The following is a 24,125-nucleotide window of genomic DNA, read 5'->3' on the forward strand; positions in this document are numbered from 1 at the left end:
GAAGATCTGATTCTTAAATCAGATGGGTAGTAATTTTTCACCAATTTAATTATTTACTTTGTATTGTTTCAAATTTACTGAAGTTAGTAGTATTTGGTAATCATTGCATGCCATTTCTTGTGGATGAAAGCTTTTGCTGTTGTGTTGCAAGTTTGCTAGATCTCATGAAGTAGGAGATCTGAATTGACCTCTGTACTGCAGTAATTCAATGATTAACACACTGAACTCTAGAAATACTGTCCTTTATCTGGACAACCATTCATTTAACCACTTGTAGCAGCACACATGAAAACATTGTCAAATGAATGTAAAATCTTTGTGACTAAATACATGTGACACAATTCATACATGTAAGTGTTGAGGTGCCTGGATATACTAACAATTGGTGGTCATAATCATCCAAAATGTTTCCTTGTGGTGTGTCGATCTGTGTGACTTAATGATTAACATATATCTGTACCATGTCACCAAAGATGCCTATGTTTGATAATGTACATGTTTTAATTTCTCACTTCAAATGAGGAATATAAACTTATTTGACCATCTTATTTTTTTTTTTGATCTTGACCTAAAATTGAAGTATCCATGGTAAGGTGGTACAGACTTAAATATGGTCAAAGCTGTGGTTACTTTTACATACTTGGTCCAGATCTTACACATAATGACAGTAAACATTTAAAGAGATATCCAATCCATTATATTTATAGTATATAATCACAGATCATGAATTTGCTGTAGAATTTTATGAAAATATCAAATCAGAGATTATCTTGATTAAGATGAATGAAATAATTATCTTCAAACCAGAAAGTTTCAAATTAAATGTGGTGGTTTTTTTTTTTTTTTTTTTTTGGTTTTTTTTTTTACTTGATTTTTTCACATCAGAAAATAATATGAGAATCAAACGTTATCAAAAATAATTTTTAGGACTCAGGGCAGATATTACTACTGACCAACACTGACCCAATCTTTGCTGAACTTGAGGCCCACCAGGTGTCGCTACAAGCGATGCACAGCAACAGTTTGGCCGGTAGCTTCATGGATGATGTGGTCAAATGGCAGAAACGGTTGCAGACCATTGAGGCTGTCCTCAGAACATGGCTTGATGTTCAGGAACTCTGGATAGAGTTGGAAGAGGTCAGTTATTTTATTAGTTTAAAGAATATTATTTGTTTTATTTTTTTATTAGATAAGCAAGCATATCTTCTACAGGCTTATATATATAATGCACTTGTATCAGCTTTTAACTCTGTGAAAAAAAAGATGCTGTTTCTTATGGTACATATATGATTTCTTTAAAACTTTTTCACATGCATCAGAGTGAAAAGAAAAAGACATGTCTAAGAGTAAAAAATTGAGACAGCCCTCAAATGCATAGGCACTTGATGTCATTTTTTTTTTTTATCACAACAAAAGTCCCCTACCTAGTTAAGCAGGGGCTTATTTTTAACTAAGAAAAAAAAAGTTGATGTAGCACTCAGATGTGAAAAAAACACAGCATGTATTAATATTTTTTTTATACTTTGATAAAAACATAATGTAAGTGTACTTAAAAAAGTGGGCTTCATATTTTGGCATGAACAACTATGCCCTAATTCATGAATACCATAAAAAATCTTAAATAAATACAATACATGGTGCGGACATGTGTAACAGTAATCCATGACTACACCAACCACTCAAAACCAAGTGATTGCGCTAAATTTAGAATATGTCATTTTATGTACACTTACAGATCTAGTCTTTAAAAAAAAAATTTTAATATTATTGTTTTGCATTGTTGATTTTTGGTCTGAAAATTTTCTGATTTTATACAGACCAGGACAGTTGATCATTTTTACACAATCATTTATGGTAATCATTATCTTTCAATTCCCCTGTAGGTATACTCCAGTACTGATGTGAGGACCTCCCTTTCCCATGATGCCAACAGATTTGCTGTCCTCAACAAAGACTTCAGACTCCTCATGAGGGCCACAGAGAAAAATCCCAATGTCCTACAGAGATGTACTCGTAAAAGTAAGCTAACTTTTAAAATTTCATAGGAAATCATTTGATGTGATTTGATTCTTACATTCCAGTCATCTTGTTCTTTTCTTTTTCTTTTTTTCTTTTCTTTTTCTTTTTTTGATTAACTTAGATCTACAGAATTTATTTCCTAAGGTTGTCTCTCTTCAGTAAATCTGAATTATAGCTACACACCTTATTAGTAATTTAAAACAGTGCTGAAATGTAATTGTGGTGGTTCTCTACATGTTCTGTAAGGTATGTATAAAGAACATTACAGTAATCAGGAGAGAAAAAACTTTTATTTTCCAGACATATTGTCAATTGTGGAGCACATGAAACATGGCCTTGAGACCTGTCGTAAAAATCTCCTCCATCACCTGGAGCGAAGACGTCAAATCTTCCCTCGATTCTACTTCTTGTCTATGGAGGATGTCCTTCATATTGTCTGCAATGGTAAATTACTCTGAAAATTATGAGATGAACTGATAAACTTGTTCCCAAATGAATATTTCATTGCTGTAAACCAGTGACTTTTGAAGAATTATGGATGGAACAAAGAATTTTAACTACATATTTTATCACACACAGGGTACGACCTTAACCAGGTGAACCTGTACATTAACAAGCTGTTTGAGAATGTGGGGAGCATTGTGTTTGAGGAGGTTGAGGAGGAGGAGCGGTATAAATTCCTCATCACTGGGGTCACCAGCTGCCTCGGGGAGAGACTGGACTTTAATCAAGTTAGTATGAACTGTGAAAATATTGATTACCATTTACAAGCTCAGGGCTATTTCTTTATGCTTTGAGGGTGCATAACTTTGGCTTACATGGAGAGAGATTTCTTGATCAAGTCTTTTTCTCTTTCAAAATATTTGTATAAAGATCTAAATAGTTGCAGTCAACCATGTTTAAAAATGATTTTTAGCTCACCTCGACGAAGTCGAGATGAGCTTATGCTATACCCCCGGCGTTGGCGTCGGCGTCGGCGTCGGCGTTAGCGTCGGCGTCCCGGTTAAAGTTTTAGGAGCAAGTCCCATTCCCAAGTAACTATAAGCCCTACCTTGACCAAACTTGCATGGATGATGCATCTAGGGATGGACACTACCACACTTGCTTCGGATGCTGGATATGACCTAGATTTTCCAGATGATTGACCAGGTTAAAGTTTTTGGAGCAGGTCCATTCCCAAGGAATTATAAGCCCTACCTGGACCAAACTTGCATGGATGATGCATCTAGGGATGGACACTACAACACTTGCTTCGGATGCTGGATATGACCTAGATTTTCCAGATGAGTGACCAGGTTAAAGTTTTTGGAGCAGGTCAATTCCCAAGTAACTATAAGCCCTACCTGGACCAAACTTGCATGGATGATGCATCTAGGGATGGACACTACCACACTTGCTTCGGATGCTGGATCTGACCTAGATTTTCCAGATGAGTGACCAGGTTAAAGTTTTAGGAGCAGGTCCATTCCCAAGTAACTATAAGCCTTACCTGGACCAAACTTGCATGGATGATGCATCTAGGGATGGACACTACCACACTTGCTTCGGATGCTGGATCTGACCTAGATTTTCCAGATGATTGACCAGGTTAAAGTTTTTGGAGCAGGTCCATTCCCAAGGAATTATAAGCCCTACCTGGACCAAACTTGCATGGTTGATGCATCTAGGGATGGACACTACAACACTTGCTTCAGATGCTGGATCTGACCTAGATTTTCCAGATGAGTGACCAGGTTAAAGTTTTTGGAGCAGGTCAATTCCCAAGTAACTATAAGCCCTACCTGGACCAAACTTGCATGGATGATGCATCTAGGGATGGACACTACCACACTTGCTTTGGATGCTGGATATGACCTAGATTTTCCAGATGAGTGACCAGGTTAAAGTTTTTGGAGCAGGTCCATTCCCAAGTAACTATAAGCCTTACCTGGACCAAACTTGCATGGATGATGCAGATTGGGATGGACACTACCACACTTGCTTCGGATGCTGGATCTGACCTAGATTTTCCAGATGAGTGACCAGGTTAAAGTTTTTGGAGCAGGTCCATTCCCAAGGAATTATAAGCCCTACCTGGACCAAACTTGCATGGTTGATGCATCTAGGGATGGACACTACAACACTTGCTTCAGATGCTGGATCTGACCTAGATTTTCCAGATGAGTGACCAGGTTAAAGTTTTTGGAGCAGGTCCATTCCCAAGTAACTATAAGCCCTACCTGGACCAAACTTGCATGGATGATGCATCTAGGGATGGACACTACCACACTTGCTTTGGATGCTGGATATGACCTAGATTTTCCAGATGAGTGACCAGGTTAAAGTTTTTGGAGCAGGTCCATTCCCAAGTAACTATAAGCCTTACCTGGACCAAACTTGCATGGATGATGCAGATTGGGATGGACACTACCACACTTGCTTCGGATGCTGGATCTGACCTAGATTTTCCAGATGAGTGACCAGGTTAAAGTTTTTGGAGCAGGTCCATTCCCAAGTAATTATAAGCCCTACCTGAATCAAACTTGCATGGAGGATGCATATAGGGATGGACACTACCACACTTGCTTTGGATGCTGGTTCTGACCTAGATTTTCCAGATGGGTCACTAGGTTAAAGTTTTTGGAGCAGGTCCATTCCCAAGAAACTATTAGCCCTACCTTGACCAAACTTGCATGGATGATGCATCTAGGGATGGACACTACCACACTTGCTTCAGATGCTGGATCTGACCTAGATTTTCCAGATGAGTGACTAGGTTAAAATTTTTGGAGCAGGTACCCAATTATAAGCCCTACCTGGACCAAACCTGCATGGATGATGCATCAAAGGAAGGACTCTACCATACTTGCTTCAGATGCTGGATCTGACCTAAATTTTCCAGATGAGTGACTAGATTAAAGGTTTGGGAGCAGGTCTATTCCCAAGTGATTATTTAAGCCTTACCTTGACCAAACTTTCGTGGATAATGCATCTAGGGATGGACGCTACCACACTTGCTTGGGATGCTGGATCTGACCTAGATTTTCCAGATGAGTGACCAGGTTAAAGTTTTTGGAACAGGTCCATTCCCAAGTAACTAAAAGCCCTACCTGGACCAAATTTGCATGGATGATACATCTAGGGATAGACACTACCATATTTGCTTCAGATGCTGGATCTGACCTAGATTTTCCAGATGATTGATCAGGTTAAAGTTTTTTTGGAGCAGGTCCATTCCCAAGTAAATATAAGCCCTACCTGGACCAAACTTGCATGGATGATGCATCTAGGGATGTACACTAACTAACCTGCTTTGGATTCTGGATCTGACCTAGATTTTCCACATGAGTGAATTTTAGCCATATTTTAACCAAATTAGCATGAATGATGATGTATCTAGAGATGGACAGTTCCAGACTTACTTTGGATTCTGAATCTAATATTGATGGATATTAATCTTGGAATGTACACTAACTAGGAAAAAAATATGATGTGAGATTTACCTTACTTATAGATAACATTCGTCGAGGTGAGCTTAGTAATCTTTGATTACCTATGTTTTATCTTGTTTCTAAGTCCTGGTCATGATTTAACTCAAAACCAAATCAGATACAGTGTTTATTATAATAACTGCAGAAACTGTTTATTCATTGAATTGGTTTTTATTTCTTTTTGTAATTCTACAGCCTGTAGCTTGTGAGGGACAAATAGAAACATGGCTGTCCTCATTTGTCAGCAGTTTGAAGAACTCCCTCCAATTCCAAATGGCCACAGCCCTGGGGTACGAGAAGCCCAAGCCAAGACAGAGGACAATAAGGAGTGCTGGATCTAGGAGGGTCTCAGTCCCTGCAAGGGCCTCCAGTTCCCTCAGCAAGCAGAATAAAGGTCAAACAAGATTTTTTTAAAAAATTTTACTGATCTTTAACATTTCTCTAAGCTCATTTCTCAACTACATGCCAATGTATTTGAATAGGTCTTTGGGAAGGTGTTTTTTGGGGGTTTTTTTTATATCTAATGTTGTATTTCTGACAACGTATTTTGATAAAGGGGAAATTTGTGTCTATGAAAATTGAATCAAAATAATTGTAAAAACTTTAAAACCCCATTCTGTTGTTAAAAAGTAAAAAATGCCATTCAGGCTGAGGTGATGCATTGACATGAAAATTTTAGAATCATCAGTTTATAGTTTTACTGTAGAATAGAGAAAAATCTAATGATTGTTTTATTTTCAATATATGTTTGAATTTATCATTTTTCTGTGAAATTAAACCCATAGTGAATAAGGTTTTCAGATCACATGAAAAAGCATGTCATGAATATAGCATTAAATCAAAATCATGGCGATTGGTACCTTTGTAACAAATATTTAAATTTTAGCACTGTGGATTTAAAAGGATGCACAGTATCTGTGTTCATTTATTAATTTTTTGACTTGCAGGGGAAAAAGGTGGAAGTCGCACAAGCAGTAGACAGAAGAAAGAAAGAGAAAAAGAAAAGGAACCAGCTAACAATAGTAGAGCATCTTCTGTTGCCGAGCAACTGTTAGCTGACCCTGAAAAAGACCCCCAGAAGTCATGGACTCTGGATCATGTGACTGAAGTTGTTTACCTAGCAACACAAGTCCAAATGACAGAGCAGATCTCAGAGAGTCTGGCTGCACTAGATTCTGGAAATAGGGACAGTCTCAAGGTTTTATTTTATTTTTTTTTTTTACATGTGTTCTAAACAAAATTGCCTAATGCACCGCCATAAAAAATAAATAATTACCTTTTCAAAATTTGTGTGCAATCAACTTCAGAAAATTGGTTTGTGGGCAAGAATTTTAGCAATCATTTCATTAAATGATTGATAAAATGGAAATTTATATCAGACCATGTTTTAATAGTTTGTTTGTCTGTTTACAGAACTGCCATGAGAAGATAAGCTCTAGTATTAAGGCCACAGTGGTGTTACTAAAAGGCTTGGAGGGAGACAAGGAGGCAAAGGGCAGGAAAGAGAAAACAGAAAGTGAAAGTAAGGGCATTTAAAAAGGGGGGAAAAAATCTAGCTGATAAATTTATCATCAGTCAAACATTCATTACATGAAAGGTGATTGGATATCTTTAACAAAAAAAAAAGAGTGAAATTAACCAGCCATGAATAATGTAATTCAGTTGGATACAGAATCTCCCCAATTAATTTTAGATTTGAATGATAAATATAAATGGTTGTTTAATTTTTCTTTTACCATTTAAATAATCAACTAAACCATGATTAGATAGGATATGATTAAGGTATTTTCAACAAAAACAGTCTGAGATCCCTGATTAAGAAGTTCTACCCCCAAAGTTTTTTTCCCTCTCCAGTGAAGAATCAGAAACTTGGTGAGGACAAAGAAGAGCTATCTGAGTCTGCCTCCGTCGCCGGGGCCAGAAGTAGTTACGGTGGGGCATCCATGGGGCAATCCAGGAAGGGCTCCATGTTTGATGTGGGGCTAGAATCGGGACGATCCCCCATCCCAGAGGAAGAGGGCTCTATACAAGATCATCAGGACTGTAAGTTAATGAAATTAATTTCAAATTTTTGATCAATTAATGTATCAAATTAAAACTTTGTCTCTGGTGTTAGCTCTTAGCTATTAATCCATAAAAATTTGCTGTGTTTTAATAATTCCTTAAGAGTTGCACTTTCACATATATTGCAGACATTTGTTTCAAATGTGATCAAATTATAAAGAAAATTCTTTATTTAGTACAAATTAGATTTTGCAGAAAAATTAATAGTGAAATTAGTAATTATGATAATAAAATTTTAAAAGTATTTACTGGTGACTACTGTTTTTAAATTTACCATTGTGTCTTGGAATGTAATGGTAGTTACAGTCTTGGAATGTAATGGTAGTTACATTCCTCATTGATTTTTATCATACAGTCTTGTTAAGTATGTTTGTACCTACTTTTAGCTTCAGGAACAGGTGGTGACAACACTCAGAGATGTATGTATATATATACATATCCCCCTCCCTCCCTATGTTTTCTATGTTGTAGATTTCAAAAGCCAGATTTCTGCTGTTTCTATATTCTCTGCAAATTTCTCAAACACTTTAGCTTATTGCCCCTTTTTCTTTTTTTATAGGCCTTCTTTATTATACAGTTTTATTTCTTTTGTACAATATTTAAAATAAAAAAAAAATTATAAATTCACTTTAGAAATATTTTATGTTGATGTTATACTTTGAGCCCCAGATTAGCATTAAATCAATACAAATTCACTTTTAATTCTTGAAAGTCTGCAAAAAAAAAAATGCACACATACACACGTGATGATGTAATACTTTTATTTCATTCTTAATGGTTATCAGATTAATACTAAGTCGTACTGAAAAAACATTGCACTTTATGCATCACTACATTACAATTGTATGTTATAATACTGTAATCGTGATATTCCAATTATTAGCTTATCCAATAACTTAAACTTTGCCAAATGTAACCTTGGAGTATTTCATTCTTGTTTTATTTCATATAGTCATATCCATCAGAACCACTTATGAAGTTAATCCACCCTTTATAATCAACAGTGCTTCTTTATTTTAATACAAACTTAAAATTTCATTGCAAGCTAAACTTATATGTATGGAAGCAATCAAGATTTAATGTCGTTGGCCAGTTTTTCGTAAATGTCACCATGTTCTGACCCTTCTCCTTTCACTTCCAGCAAAAACTGACAAACCTGACCAGAAAGGTAACAGTGACACCTGTATTTACCTAAATCACCTGTAGTCAATATTGTGCAAGATTCACCCTATTTATCCCGAGTGTACCCATTTGAAATATTATTTTACCATAATCACCACGCAATCCCTAATTTGTGTATATTTACCTGAAGCTTTGAAGACTTTGATCCAAATTTCCTATTTGTTTCCCCTATCATTTTGATCCCCTTTAATTATTACACCTTTATATGTGACTTTGATATAATATTCTCACTTGCACAACAAATTGTTCCTTAGCATTTGTCCCTTGCACAACCAATGATTTCCTGCAACCTCCCATTTTTCCTTCTTTACCCAATGTTTAGAAACTTAGAAAAAAAAAATGAATGAGTGGAATTGAGCAATGTTATTGCCTTGCTTACAATTTATTTAAATTGAACTGGATTGAAATGTTTATTTGATTTTCAATTTCAATCTTAAAAAGGAAGAATGACCATCAGCTTACAGAAATATATTTAGAATTGGCTATGAAAGATAACTCTATAATTAGCGAAGGAAGATAACTGTACAAGGGAGATGACTCTTTAATTTGCTAAGAGAGATTACTCTTCAATTAGTTAGGGGAGGTAAGCCAATAGCTAAGGGAGATAACTCTAAATTTAGTTAAGAAGGATAAGTTTACAATTGATAAATCACTATGGTAGCTTACCTATGCAATTTTTTTTTTAAAAAATCATCAATAAGTTTCTAAAAATTTCCCATATTGAAACAATTTTTTTTTATGTTTACTGATTACTTCTGACAAAATGGAAACAAATCTATTATATTGAGCAGAGGGTCCTTCTTCTTAAATAATATATTTTCAGTTATTTTGAATTACTGATCTTTTTTCCAGTACTATTGATAGTTTTCTTTAGAGAAAATGTATTTTCCCATTACTTATATTAGTTCATACTTGATTAAGAAATATTGTTATACAATCATGTAGATTTAGTATACAAAGCTAATTCTAGTGGCCAAATGTTACACTATGACATGTAGATGATTTTTCTATTCTTATTCATACTTTTCTAGATTTCTAGTAATATGAATTTTCTTAGGAGTTGACCTTGAGAGATCCTTAGTGGAAAAAAAAGGGTTTTCTTAATAATACTGAGATTTTCTACACGACAGCAATGGTGGAACCTCAGACAATGGAGCCCATAGACACTATGAACATTCTCAATATGCCCCTCCCAACGATCAAAACCAAACAGGAAGAGGAAGCGGCGAAACAGGAAGAACCTATCGACAACTCAGAACTCAGACTCATGTTGTTCCCAAGTCAGATCCAGAAACTCACTTCTCTGTTGGCCTTAATGGCTCACCTGAGAGATTTCATGGAGCGAATGATTGAGGCCGAGAATAATGATGCTATGAGTACATTCCAGTGGAGCTCACAACTCAGATATTCCTACAACAAGGAAAACAAAGGGGTCTCTATTAAGGTAGGGGGGAAATAAATGTGGTTCTCTTTTGTAAGAATTAAAAGGTTTTTCATCTCTGATTTATATTTACTCTAGTAGATTCAAAGCTTTTTGCAATTGAACTTTAATATATTGTATGCATACATGTATATTATTAATCTGATATGAGTTAACATCATAGAGATGATATGAGCTTGTTGTGTGTCAACCTTGGGTATGCTTTTTACATTAGTGTCTGGATGCGGAGTTTGACTATGGCTATGAATACGTTGGTTCCAGCAATAGAGAGGTCATCACTCCCCTTACAGAGCGAGTATTTGTCGCCCTGTGTCAGTCCATTAAGGCACATTTGGGGGGCATGTGTGTTGGAGCTATGGTAAGGAATTTTTTAAAATTTATATAAAGGTCTCTGAATTAAAACCGTATGTTAATTGTAGGTAATATTATATAGAGAATGCATGCTCAGCATAAATTAGATATATTTTACTGTAGATGTCATATGAATTACATATATGCCCCATTCATAGATATTTTACAATGCATGTTGTAAAATTGATTAATTAGATGCACCAATTTAGAATTTAGAAATAATGATGTACATTTGATTTTATGTAGTTATTATTATATTGTCCCTATATATGTAATAGACAGAGTTTTTAGCATGATTCTATGATTATTGTTCATACATTGAGTAGAAGACTAGAAGTACATTAAATGATTTAATAATGCAGTCAGAAAAATCAAAGGGTTAAGCTTTCTTGAAATATATGCCTTTGCATCAGTATATATTTACCGTTGTATGAAATCATGCATGTTGCAATATATGGTAATCATTTTGCTTGCAAAATGCCTTGCACACAATGTTTTCAATCTCCACATGAATACATTTGTCAAACATTACAAAATTGCTGCCAGCTCTTACAAAATTTGCTTCATTCCTAACAGAGAGTGAGCAAATACATTTGTTAATTATTGGGATATACAATATATCATTTAATACTTTTTTGCTTTTTGCCATCGATAATTTTCAGCCTGAGGTAAATACGGCTTTTTATTTTCAGTTTAACCTTTAATTGAAACTACCAGATCCTTTCTCCCAAGTCTTATATTTAAACACTAAGACAAGAAATATAGCACATGTAGTAGATTTAACCTGCTTTTGATAAGAAAAGATCTGAGAGTTTACTATAATTTCAATTTTTAGAAGTTTTTTGTTTATTAATTTTACTATTTAAAGTTGCACATGAGATTTTCACAGAGTTAAGAGATTTTTCACCTTAATCCACATTTTAATTAAATTTTTAAAAAATTGATTTTGAGAGCTAAGCACAATTTTATTGAGTTTTACTTCTTGGATTTTTTTTTTCACATTTAAACTGAAGATAATCATAACGTAATTATGGAAAAATTTTTACACTTCATGGTAAATTGATAAACATCATCAGAAGAAAATCAAACAAAGCTTGTCTTTTCTTATTACTTAACATCTGACCATTCTGCCATTTAACTGCATGTTCTTTCTAGATTTGTCCTTGTCATTCCTTAGTTATCAACCCTGTTTTGACAAATTTAGTTGCATGCATAGATATCTGCTTAGTTCTTGAACCAATCATTATTTAATGGTTAATAATTTTTTTAATTTTTTTTTTCCAGATTCAATGTACACAGTGTTTATGTATAATTTATAGCATACTGACATTTATCTTTGAATTGAACAATTTTATTTTAATTTCAATATGACTGTTTTCAAGAATTCTATCTCCATGAAGCTTTTAAACATTGCTTTTTAGAAGAAGAATTTCTTTGCTTGATAGATAGCCAAGAATAGAAAAAAATTATAGTAGAAACAACCCTTTAATACCAAAGTAAATTGTGATGCCCTCTTAAGTGGTTTTATAAGTTTTCTAAATGGTATATCTTCTGTTTCTCTCATTTATTCATCTTCCATGTTGGAGGATTCCCTTTGAAATATAGTCCATTGAAAGTAATAAAGCTGTTTGTTTTTTTTTTTCTTTGCAAAGTTTCATAAGCTATAAATGAATTCCTCTGTATCCTCTTTGAAAACAGGACACAGGAAAGTTTGAACTTGTTCATGAGCTCAGTCGATCCCTGGGGTACCCCCTGTACAGGTTCAACTGTACCAAGACCATGAATTATGAACAACTTCAAGATATATTCAGAGGAATGGCTGCAACAGGTATGTGTCAGATGTCAAGGTTAATTTAGAAGAAAACTATTGACATAGTTATTGTTATAAAGGAATTTATAGCGTACATTTCTAATTTTTGAATTACAGATATCATTTGACAAAACCTCTTTTGTTGAAACAGAAGATGCATATTCCCTCTGTCTAACTACACTGTAATTTTTTAGAGCTATCTTTAAAATTTGTCAACAACAGTCCAGTTTAAGCCATTAGTTGAAGTATCTAGAGTAAAAATACTGTTCTTTTTTAACTCCTCCAAATTTTATCAAATGATGAAGAAAAATTACTTTAATTCCTTAAAAAAATCCTAATAACAGGATCCTGGGTGTGTTTTGACAACTACAATCACTTGGCCCCTGCGGTACTGAGTGTCTTTGCCCAGTTGATGTCTGCCGTGATGGAGGCTTTAAAAGCTGGAAAGGCAGCAGTCCATCTCCAGTCAGATGACATACAGCTTAGCCCCAGTGGGGCATGTTTTGCCCTCCTAGACAGTGCTCTAAAGGTAAGTATATTTTGGAGATCAAGGGTCAAATGCTTGAATCTTTGATGAGGATTAATTTTGAATCCATGTTAAATTAACACCCAGGCAGTCAAATTATCTTAAATTTTAGATAAAATTATTTTTATTCTAGTTTAGGCAGCTGAGCACAATTCAAAATCATTTGGCATTTTTCATCATTTATTGTATGCTAAAAGCCATATTTGCCAGAAATGTCTGACATTTTTTGATGGGCCAGCATTTAAATCCTTTTTGTTTGTTGCCAGGTTCAGCCAGGAAACCCAGACAAACTCCTCCTGTATCCATCAGTTACTGCAGCTCTCCCTGACTACATCATGACCCAGTTTAGGACAGTCACCATTGTACAGCCTGACCTTCACCTTACCCTGGAGGTCATGTTATGTAGTCAAGGTAACAGATTTATACATTTTGTGCTCAGAAAATGGGGCATTTTTATTTTTAATATATTAAATAATTTATGGAATGTTTAAATGTACACAATAATAATAACCATAACTAATGTGAAGTATATTCCTTGTCATTTAGGATTTATAAATGGAAGAGAATTGGCTAAGAAGACTATGATGGTGTATGAAATGTGTCGCAAACTGCTGGGTACCACGCAGTTCATATCTGAAAACATGACACAAGGTAAAAAAAAAAAAAACATTACGGCATGCACAACTTTTTCCATTCATAGACTTCATCCTAAAAACACTAATTAACTTAGCATCATAGATGTCTTTTCAGGGAGGGTGCAATTTGCTTTCCTTGCTTTGAGCCCTGCAACTACCAGTCTTTAAAATTCCTTGTTTAATACTCAGCTCAGAAGTTTGTTGTTTTTCCCTGTTTCCTAGGTTGTGACATAGCTCAGAAGTGTTTTTTCCCCTTTTCCTAGGTTGTGACATAGCTCAGAAGTGTTTTTTTCCCCTTTTCCTAGGTTGTGACACAGCTCAGAAGTGTTTTTTTCCCCTTTTCCTAGGTTGTGACATAGCTCAGAAGTTTTTTTTTCTCTTTTCCTAGGTTGTGACATAGCCACCAGTAATGGGGGCTGGAGTATTAAGACTCTAAAGGGTGTGGTGTCTGAGGCAGGAGCCTATCTAGAGAAGAATACAATTGATGTGCTAGAGATGGATGAGATGAGCCCCATCAAAGAGGAAGAGGAGGATGAGGAGGAGGAAGAACTCCAGGAAGATGGAGAGAAACACGAGGAGGAGGCATCAGAAAAAGGTAACATCACAAAAGGGAGATAACTTAAGTCATGTAAGGAATGTCAACTTATATAAAGTGATTAATGTTAGTTGACATGGTCTTCATATACAAGGATTTTGTGAAAATTTGGGTTTGATAACAACTGAGAGATGACAGAGGGGAAAAGTGTAAAACCATTTTGAAATGGTGAACTTGATATGTATAGAGAAATTTATTTAACATTTTCCTTTCACATGATTTTTTTAAACAGATATTTTCACCAGTTTTGAATCAGATTTGCAAAAGTGACATCTATTTAAATTTGATTTATTTTTAGCTAAGAAGGACAAAGGACCTGCATCTGTTCCAGCAGATGACCTTTCTTCTGAAATGAAACTACGGGCAGAAGAAAAATCCTTAGTTATGGCCATTAGGGACACATTCCTTCCCAGAATGCAAGGCAGGGATGCAAGCATCTTCTGCACCTTGATTACAGATATCTGGCCTCATGTAGACCTACCTCTTCTGTTTGGAGGAGAGTCCCCATTGTCTAAAGCACCACAGTCAAGAGTCAGTTCCCGAGCGAGAACAGCCAAGAGTGATAACTCTGCCAAATCATTGAAAGGTGAGTTTATGCTCAAGAAAGGCCATTTAGTAATCCTGGTTTGAGTATGTTACTGTTTATTTTGTTTTAGCTTCAAGATTAGGAGAACAGTGGTTTAAGACATGAAATATGAAATTTTTTATTTTTGGTTTTAGGTATTTGTTAAAAATGATGTGAATCTATAGGCTTTTTTTTTCTCCCTCAAATCGATCAATATTGAAGACTTATTGACAGCAATGGTGTTAGATATACAAGACAGATTTTATACCCTTTTTTCAGGCAATTTAATGTACAAAGAACTTTTTTAAATGAAATACATACAATTCCCAACATAAGATAACTGATTTACTAATTTTTGCTTTTAAACATATTTTAGTAGTATTAAATACATGTATTTTATTGTATTTTAGTTTAAGTTACCATCATATAGCTACTAGGGAAATAAATTGCCATAATGTTAGACTAGTTCCATTATGATTTTGGGACTAGCCTTGTTCAAGTTGCTCAGTAAATCAGATACAGATTACTATCCTAATGATATACATGTATTTTAGTTACATAGTATTGGCTTTAGAATAGAATTTTTGCTTAAGTTTCATGAAATTTTTTGTATGCATATACTAGATCCAATTTTCCATTGGAGAGGTAAGGGATAGATTAGCAGTCATTTATGTTGTTCTAGACTTTTAGAAACATTTAGCATTTTAACACAAAATTGCTTTCTTTTCTTGTTTAAAAATTTCAGATTGAAAATACTTAAAAATCTTAATTAATACATATATGAAATTCATGCATTCTAGTTCTCTAATGATAATAGTATGGTGATAGCTGGTATCAGTAATTGTTACATAACTAAAACTGACTCTGGAGAATCTCTATCTGCTTGATGCTAAATCAGTACTATTGATACGAGATTATTTAGGATACCGGTACTTTAATCAGTCAAAGGAAATAGTATTCCTAACTTCGATGATCATGCAATTGATGTACTCTCATTAGAATTAGACTGGATTCAGATCAAGCTAATGTGGGTAGTTAGTTGAGAATTGAATTTCTATGTTGAAAAACGATGTCTAAAAATTCCTAATCTTAACACTAAAATGAGTGGTATCATGGATTTTTAAAGCACTATCTAAGGGAGAGAACTCTTTTATTAACCTCAAACATCAAGTAGACTGTCACTAATTAATATTTAATATTCATAAGAAAACATGATCATGAAAATTAAAAAACAGATATTTTTAGAGAGATAATAAAGAATGGGAAACTGATTTTACTTCTTGAACTTTGGTTTCTCTTATCAATACCAAACACAAAATAAAAATTGATTATGGTAAGTATTTTTACTGCACATACAATTCATGTGATTAGAATGTTGTACAGTACTAAGTATAAATGTTTTAAATTATCCCCACCCCCTACCCCTCCTCCTTTTGGACAATACTTATATTTATACCAATTGAAAGTTTGCTAATTGCTGTAATTCATTTATATTAAATTTGTTCGCTTTATGATGTTTGTCTGTTTGAGTTCTTGAGTTTACATCTAGTGTAAAAATCTAAATGCATGCTAGAAAATGCATATATAAGCAATAACTGCCATATTTACATGTAAGCTGAATAATCATATAACATCTAACTTAGGACATATTAACTTGATTCTGAAACAAACTGTATACTAATACCTGTATGCATGACTTTTACATAAAGCTGAAGATTTAAAGAAATGCATGAGATAAATAATGTATATTTCTACTTTATAATGCATGATACATGTATGCTACACATATATGAAATCTTATGTTTCCCTTTGTACACATTCTTTTACTTCTGTATATACACCAGTTATCTACCCTTACTAACATTTTAAATACTGTTCCATTCCAGCTTAAACATTTCGTTAGGTTTTCTTGAATTAAATAATATTTTACTAGAAGGTGAGCAGGTAATGAAAAAATTTGAAATAAAGCAATTATTATGTTAAAATTTTTCTTTTATTTAATTGCACAGACTCAATTAATCTGAACACCCCAGTGGTGCCCCTGGCTCACGGTGCAGGAAGTAGATTTATGGTGGATGGGCAGAGACAGGTCCTAGAAGACATGCATGATGCCATCGCTGTGGCAACCGGTGACCTTGGTTTGTTGCCAGGTGTTGCTTTCCAAGGACGTGTGGCACAACTTGCACAGCTGAATGCTGCCCACCAAACAGTGTGTATAGTGTTTAAAATTTTATTGTTGCATTAAAAAACTTTGAATTTATTTCCAAATTTGCATATTCTTTTCAGGAATTTCTCATGATCTGTTTCAGACAAAATAATTTATATTTGTAATTACTATAGAAAGAATCTGTCTGATTTCTAGTAACAAATAGAGAAATACTTAACTCTGAAAGAAATTTTACTGATTGAAAAAATGTATCATATTTAATCATTTGAGTACATTTTCACATTGCAATGTCATTAAAACAAAATAAACTGTGGATCAGTTTTTGATTGAAAGCACTTTGTTTTAGATATTTGTTGTGGGCCCTGCTGGTTGTGGAAAGAGTGAGTGCATCAAAACGTTTGGATTTTCTGAGAGGGAAAGAGGTAAAACCATTGCTATCCAAACCCTCTTCACCAAGGCTGTAGAATCGGAGGAACTCATGGGATACTTCCACACCAAGAATGGGTAAATAATTACATTGTAGCTTAAATAGTATCAACCACTGTTATTTTAGGAGATTTTGTAAATCATGAGTCATTTCCCTTGATAATGCCATCATGCATTTTTTTTGTATTTTATTAAAAAGATATTTAACAAGATGTGTTTGTGAAACACTGATGCCCCCGTATGGCAGCTTATGGCGAAGGTTAAAGTTTCTTCAAATGCAAGTCAAAATCCAGTCCAAAAGATAAGAAATGTTGATACCCAAAGAAAGGTCTTGTTCGAGGAATACACATATGAAATTTGAAAGACCTAGATACAACTGTTCAGAAGTTATGGCGAAGGTTAAAGTTTTTTAAATAAAAGTCAAACGTCAAGGTCAAGGTCAAAGTGGTTGGTATCCAAAGGAAGAACTTGTCACAAGGATTACATATGTGAAGTATGAAAGCCCTAGCACCAACCATTCAAAAGTTATGGCCAAGGTTAAAGTTTTTCAAAAGTAGGTCAAACTCCTAGGTCAAGGTCAAAGGGTCAAAGTGGTTGGTATTCAAAGGAAGGTCTTGTCACAAGGATTACATATGTGAAGTATGAAAGCCCTAGCATCAACCATTCAAAAGTTATGGCCAAGGTTAAAGTTTTTCAAAAGTAGGTCAAACTCCTAGGTCAAGGTCAAAAGGTCAAAGTGGTTGTTGGTATCCAAAGGAAGGTCTTGTCGCAAGGAATACATATGTGAAGTATGAAAGCCCTAGCTCCAACCATTCAAAAGTTATGGCCAAGGTTAAAGTTTTTCAAAAGTAGGTCAAACTCCTAGGTCAAGGTCAAAGGGTCAAAGTGGTTGATATCCAGAGGAAGGTCTTGTCACAAGGAATACACATGTGAAGTTTGAAACCCTAAGCACCAACTGTTCAAAAGTTATGGCCAAGGTTAAAGTTTATCAAAAGTAGGTCAAACTCCAAGGTCAAGGTCAAAAGGTCAGAGTTGTTGATATCCAAAGGAAGGCCTTGTCACAAAGAATACACATGTGAAGTTTGAAACCTCAAGCACCAACTGTTCAGAAGTTATGGCTAAGGTTAAAGTCTCATAAAATTTTGCAAAAGTAGGTCAAACTCCAAGGTCAAGGTCAAAAGGTCAAATATGATGGTACTCAAAGAAAGGTCTTGTCACAAGGAATACACATGTGAAATATGAAAGTCGTAGCTCCAACCAATCAAAAGTTATGGGCAAGGTTAAAGTTGACAACAGACAGACAGACAAACAGACAGACAGGACAAAAACAATATACCCCCGGGATCTTTCGATCCGGGGGCATAAAAAAATTAACTTAAAAGGGTTAAATATAAAAATTAGATAAAGTGTACTTGGGAAAAACAGAGATAGCAATAAGTGGTAATTTTCAAGTATTACAATGTAAAATCCTCATGGTTTCATCTTGAATAAATAAGCTGATGATCTTACACATTCCTTGACATTAACAGTGAGTGGAAGGATGGCTTGTTGACATCACTCCTGAGGAAGCTGTGTATACAGCCTGCCTCCACTAACTATAACCTCCAGACGGCCCAGAAAATGAAGGTCATCCAGCTGGATGGGGAGGTGGACCCAGGTCAGATGGAGCTGCTTAGCGCGGTGCTCAACAATGACGGAGCAGTGGTGCTTGGTAACAGTGAGAGGATAATTATACCAGAGACTGTCAGATTTATCTGGGAGGTGAGCTACTTGTTTATAAATTCTACCAAATCATTCATATTCTCAGTTCTTGTTTAAATAAAGAGATTTTTTAATATTAGTAAAATTTGATGGGTTTTATTTGTATGCCACCTTTTTGAATGAAATAGATTTAAAAAGGGTTTTTTTTTTTCAATTAAAATTTTTTAAAACAATTTTTTCATGGATTCTTTTTTGTTTTCAAGGATCTCTGCTAAGAATTCATTGTCTCTTTCAGATGGAAAATGTAGAGAAGATGAGCCCTGCAGTTCTGGCCAACGTAGGAATCTTGATGATGACATCACAAGATGTCGGGTGGAAGATGATGTTAGTTCAGTGGCTGGAGAAATGTGATGAGGCAGACAAAGAATTACTGACCGGATTTTGTGACATTTACATTGAAAAGACAATTGACTATCTGACAAAGTGCTGCCAGCCGCACATGTTTGGAAACAATGACAGCACAGGGTGTCCTCGTTACAGGAGGGTCATCAACCACTCTATTGAGAATATGGTGGCCACGTTCACCACACTTCTGGATGTGAGTCTAGTTGGGGTCTTAGAAGAATTAATTTTTATGCCCCTGGATCGAAAGATCCCGGGGGTATATTGTTTTTGTCCTGTCTGTCTGTTTGTCTGTTTATCTGTTTGTCTGTTTGTCCGTTTGTCTGTTTGTCCGTTTGTCTGTTTGTCTGTCTGTCTGTTGTCAACTTTAACCTTGCCCATAACTTTTAATTGGTTGGAGCTATGATTTTCATATTTCACATGTGTATTCCTTGTGACAAGACCTTTCTTTGGGTACCATCATATTTGACCTTTTGACCTTGACCTTGGAGTTTGACCCACTTTTGCAAAATTTTATGAGACTTTAACCTTGGCCATAACTTCTGAACAGTTGGTGCTTGGGGTTTCAAACTTCACATGTGTATTCTTTGTGACAAGGCCTTCCTTTGGATACCAACAACTTTGACCTTTTGACCTTGACCTTGGAGTTTGACCTACTTTTGAAAAACTTTAACCTTGGCCATAACTTTTGAACAGTTGGTGCTTAGGGTTTCAAACTTCACATGTGTATTCCTTGTGACAAGACCTTCCTCTGGATATCAACCACTTTGACCCTTTGACCTTGACCTAGGAGTTTGACCTACTTTTGCAAAACTTTAACCTTGGCCATAACTTTTGAATGGTTTATGCTAGGGCTTTCATACTTCACATTTGTAATCCTTGTGACAAGACCTTCTTTGGATACCAACCACTTTGACCCTTTGACCTTGACCTAGGAGTTTGACCTACATTTGAAAAACTTTAACCTTGGCCATAACTTTTGAATGGTTGGTGCTAGGGCTTTCATACTTCACATATGTAATCCTTGTGACAAGATCTTCCTTTGGATACCAACCACTTTGACCTTGACCTTTGACTTTTATTTAAAAAACTTTAACCTTCGCCATAACTTTTGAACAGTTGTATCTAGGTCTTTCAAATTTCACAGGTGTATTCCTCGAGACAAGACCTTTCTTTTGGTATCAACATTTTTTATCTTTTGGCCTGGATTTTGACTTGCATTTGAAGAAACTTTAACCTTCGCCATAAGCTGCCATACGGGGGCATCAGTGTTTCACAAACACATCTTGTGTTTACATATAATTAGTAATCTTTTGACAGGAATGCCTTACCATGGTATGTTGTTTAACCAGACTTCTCATTATTGATGCACTAAAATGCAACACTATATGCATTATTGTCTTTGAAATTTTATGTCTCCCAAAAAATTGGGAAAATGCTGATTCAGATTTCTGTATCTAAAGAATTGAGAAATTATTTATGTTTCATCCTCATAAGCATTCAGCCCAAATTGAGGATATTGATCTGTCATTGTAATGCTTAGGCATGACCTTTAATTGTTCATTTCCTGCACTGAATTTTGGCTTTACTGCCAGGCCTTGATCACCAGATGTAGAGAACTGAGCGATGTAGAACTGGAGCGCTATTTTAACTTTGCCGCTATCTGGGCCTTTGGAGGGACTCTGGAGGCTGACTGTCGAGAATCATTCAGTAACTGGTGGAAGGAGCAGTTCGAGCAGCATATTGACTATCCAGAGGAGGGAACTGTAAGATTTAGCTGGTTCACTTTCTATGTTTTGATAATTTCCAAGACTCGTATTATCAAGCTAAGACTTATTTCTGAATGAGATTAGTCTAGTTTAGAAAAAAAGTTTTTAAAGTAAATTTTGACAAATATAGCTGGTAAAATCAGATAGTCTAACTAAAACAGATTACAGTAGAACATGCTTATAGTGAAGTGAGAAGGAAAACAATTTTCATATGTTACAAATTAACTTGTTATTTCCAAAAATGTTAAAACTAAAGGGAATGAAGATCATTATTGGCATGGTTACTGTAACCCAGTTTTACTGTACTATTTCCACTTAAAATAGAAATTTATTCATTTTTGCTAGTTCTCACATTCATAACTTCTATTCTATTACCATTTTTACTATCTTATTTGTGTAGGTGTTTGACTACTCTGTTGGGTCAGTGGATGCAGTGGACCAGGGAACCCATGAGTTTGTACGCTGGGCTGATATTCTCCCCTCCTATAGCAGTAGTGCAGCGATGGGTATCCCTCCGGAGGCTTTTGTTCACACAGTCCCAGCTGAGGTACATCACTGATGAGATACATATACCATATGTAGATATATATTTTCTTAACTTTCTATATTTTAATGCATCCAAATCTAATTGAATGAATGTTTTGCAGAAATGATTTACATTATCAAGTAACAGGTAGGAAAAAACATCAGTATCTCAGACATTTAATAAGAAGCACTAAAACGTTTTTGTTTTTTACCTTAAAGCAAATGACATTCCTGCTGAGCACCTTGACTGACTTTCGTAAGTCTGTGATGCTGGTGGGAGAAAATGGATGTGGAAAGACAGCCATCATCAACGACAAGATCAGGACTGCATACTCTGGAGAAGTGGCAGAAGTTCTGTCCCTTACCATACAGGCCAATAGGTAAGATGTCAAAGGTCATCCTTAAAATTCAAGGATGTTTGAAATAATTCAGCTGCATGCATGTTCCTATACTATATCTATATTTTGAAGGAAAGCTGTAAATTTTTATTTCTTTTACTTCTAGGTTCACCAATGCTAGACTGCTGTATGACAGATTAGACGAGAGACTAGAATGGAAGCATGGACAGACTTACGTTCCAAAGGGCAACAAACGTCTGCTCTGTCTGGTGGATGACATCAATCTGTCACAGGTGCAGCATTATGCTTCATCACTATATGATACAATTACATGCAATGTCCTCATGTGTAAATGTACAATGTACATGTAGATCAATAACATAAGTTTGGAAATTGAATTTTTCATAGAAAAATATGTAAAGTACATTAATTTTATTTTGAGAAAAGCAATAAAAATAAAGTGAAGTGATATTTCTTAAGATCACATCTAGATACTTTTCTTTTCCAATTGAATTTAAATGAAAATTCAGTTATGTTGTTATTTTCCAGGTCGACATGTCAGGCCAGCAGACAGCTGTGGAGTTGGTCAGAGAACACATCGATGATGGTGGCTTCTATAACCAGGACACCCATGCTTGGCGCTACGTCAACAGTGTTACCTACTGCACCACTGTTAATCCTAACACCACCGCCAATGTCCCCAAACTCAGTCCCAGGTTCATGAGGCACTTTGCTGTCTTTGGAGTTCCATATCCAGAGTAAGACATTACATATTACACTTCTGATACTGAGTCCTGCTATGAAAGTTCAAGAGGAAGTAGTCTGCTTGTGAATAATTAATTTATGTGTTACTCATGCAAGGGTGGACACAAGTTTGCTGATGATTTGGTATAAATATTTTTGGGGATATTTTATGTGCAAATTATGTTTTAGAGCTGAGGTTAAATCTTTAACTGACATTTAGCTTGAATACAATTGAAGTCAGTTGGAAAAAAAAAAATGGTAAAGCTATTTAAGTTTGTCAAAGATTACTCTGTCATTCACTTTTATTAATTTTCATAGCTTGGCAGACCAACAGAGTATTTTCTCCATCCTTCTCCAAACTCACTTCATTGCCCCAGAGACCTCTAGTGCCCAGGCTGGTCACCATATGCACGATGAAAAGGTATAATTTATTTACCAAAAGATGTTTTAAGCTACAATGAAATATATGGAGATAACGAACAGTATTCAAGCTCAAAAGTCCATTAAACAAATTAATTTAGAAGTAGGTTTCCAATCAGTTTTTAAAATCCATGAGCAAAACATACATGTATACATGCACTTGTAGATATTTTGCAGGAGTTAATTAGAACTGTCAGATATTTTTTCAGCAAACAATCAGCTTACATTTTTTCTGCTTTGATATTTCTGTGATATAGAGGAATGTTTAAGAAGAAATGGCAAGATTTTTTTCTTTTCATAGAACCTGGTCATCATAAAGAAACAGGAGGAGGCCATGAGGTCCCTGCTGAACCTGATCGTCAAGGTGACAGTAGAGCTACAGGATCGCCTGAGATCCATGTACCTCATGACTTCCCAGAGGTGCCATTACCTGTTCACAATGAGAGACCTCTCTGTTATATTCAAGTAAGTGTTTCCTCCATTGAGTCTGATTTTATTTTTAAGCTGAGCATAAAAATTTGCAGTTCGCTAGTTAACCTATAAGTGTAATTCAGACGTGAAGTTTTGAAAGACTGGAGTAAATGCACATTGAATCAAAATTTGATTCTTTGTTTTTCCAGGAACCTATGCCTGTCTCTGAGACCAGGGTGTACTAAAAGGAATCTGATGTTGCTATGGCAGCATGAGTGTACTTGGGTGTACTCCCACAGAATGGTCAGTGAGGTGGACGTCCGTAGGTTCAGACAAGCTTTTGTGACGGCAGTCAAGAAGGAATTTACCAATGATGAAGAGGTAAAAGTTCATAACAGAATTAAGATTTCATTCATTTTCATACAAACTGTCAGCTCTTGTGCATTTGAAAGCACTTTTAAAGGATTTTTACAATATTTAGTCGAAAACTTGGATCTTTTCAATTTTAGTAAATTAAAACTTTTTTAGTAATACATAAAACTGTACAAGATAAGCCAGGCCTAC

General features: G+C 35.2%; 1 protein-coding gene across 1 annotated transcript in view; it reads left to right on the top strand.

The window, feature by feature from the left end:
• LOC133191970 (uncharacterized) overlaps window positions 1–24,125 on the top strand; it is a 71,344-nt gene that overhangs the window by 18,366 nt on the left and 28,853 nt on the right. Inside the window, exons 31-61 of the mRNA XM_061327765.1 lie at window positions 928–1,137; window positions 1,884–2,019; window positions 2,320–2,463; window positions 2,599–2,750; window positions 5,685–5,883; window positions 6,437–6,687; window positions 6,903–7,011; window positions 7,344–7,532; window positions 7,940–7,972; window positions 8,695–8,721; window positions 9,866–10,179; window positions 10,391–10,534; window positions 12,226–12,355; window positions 12,682–12,866; window positions 13,130–13,274; window positions 13,410–13,514; window positions 13,887–14,093; window positions 14,392–14,679; window positions 15,283–15,303; window positions 16,668–16,867; window positions 17,172–17,329; window positions 18,781–19,012; window positions 19,248–19,550; window positions 20,950–21,120; window positions 21,524–21,670; window positions 21,868–22,028; window positions 22,153–22,279; window positions 22,536–22,744; window positions 23,049–23,151; window positions 23,452–23,615; window positions 23,771–23,942. Coding sequence (XP_061183749.1) covers window positions 928–1,137; window positions 1,884–2,019; window positions 2,320–2,463; window positions 2,599–2,750; window positions 5,685–5,883; window positions 6,437–6,687; window positions 6,903–7,011; window positions 7,344–7,532; window positions 7,940–7,972; window positions 8,695–8,721; window positions 9,866–10,179; window positions 10,391–10,534; window positions 12,226–12,355; window positions 12,682–12,866; window positions 13,130–13,274; window positions 13,410–13,514; window positions 13,887–14,093; window positions 14,392–14,679; window positions 15,283–15,303; window positions 16,668–16,867; window positions 17,172–17,329; window positions 18,781–19,012; window positions 19,248–19,550; window positions 20,950–21,120; window positions 21,524–21,670; window positions 21,868–22,028; window positions 22,153–22,279; window positions 22,536–22,744; window positions 23,049–23,151; window positions 23,452–23,615; window positions 23,771–23,942 — 5,136 coding nt within the window. The remainder of the gene's footprint in view (window positions 1–927; window positions 1,138–1,883; window positions 2,020–2,319; window positions 2,464–2,598; window positions 2,751–5,684; window positions 5,884–6,436; window positions 6,688–6,902; window positions 7,012–7,343; window positions 7,533–7,939; window positions 7,973–8,694; window positions 8,722–9,865; window positions 10,180–10,390; window positions 10,535–12,225; window positions 12,356–12,681; window positions 12,867–13,129; window positions 13,275–13,409; window positions 13,515–13,886; window positions 14,094–14,391; window positions 14,680–15,282; window positions 15,304–16,667; window positions 16,868–17,171; window positions 17,330–18,780; window positions 19,013–19,247; window positions 19,551–20,949; window positions 21,121–21,523; window positions 21,671–21,867; window positions 22,029–22,152; window positions 22,280–22,535; window positions 22,745–23,048; window positions 23,152–23,451; window positions 23,616–23,770; window positions 23,943–24,125) is intronic.

The sequence above is a fragment of the Saccostrea echinata genome, unplaced genomic scaffold (assembly GCF_033153115.1).
Source record: "Saccostrea echinata isolate AGI-Se365-2 ecotype Australia unplaced genomic scaffold, CSIRO_AGI_Sech_v1 ptg000025l, whole genome shotgun sequence".
Taxonomy (NCBI): domain Eukaryota; kingdom Metazoa; phylum Mollusca; class Bivalvia; order Ostreida; family Ostreidae; genus Saccostrea; species Saccostrea echinata.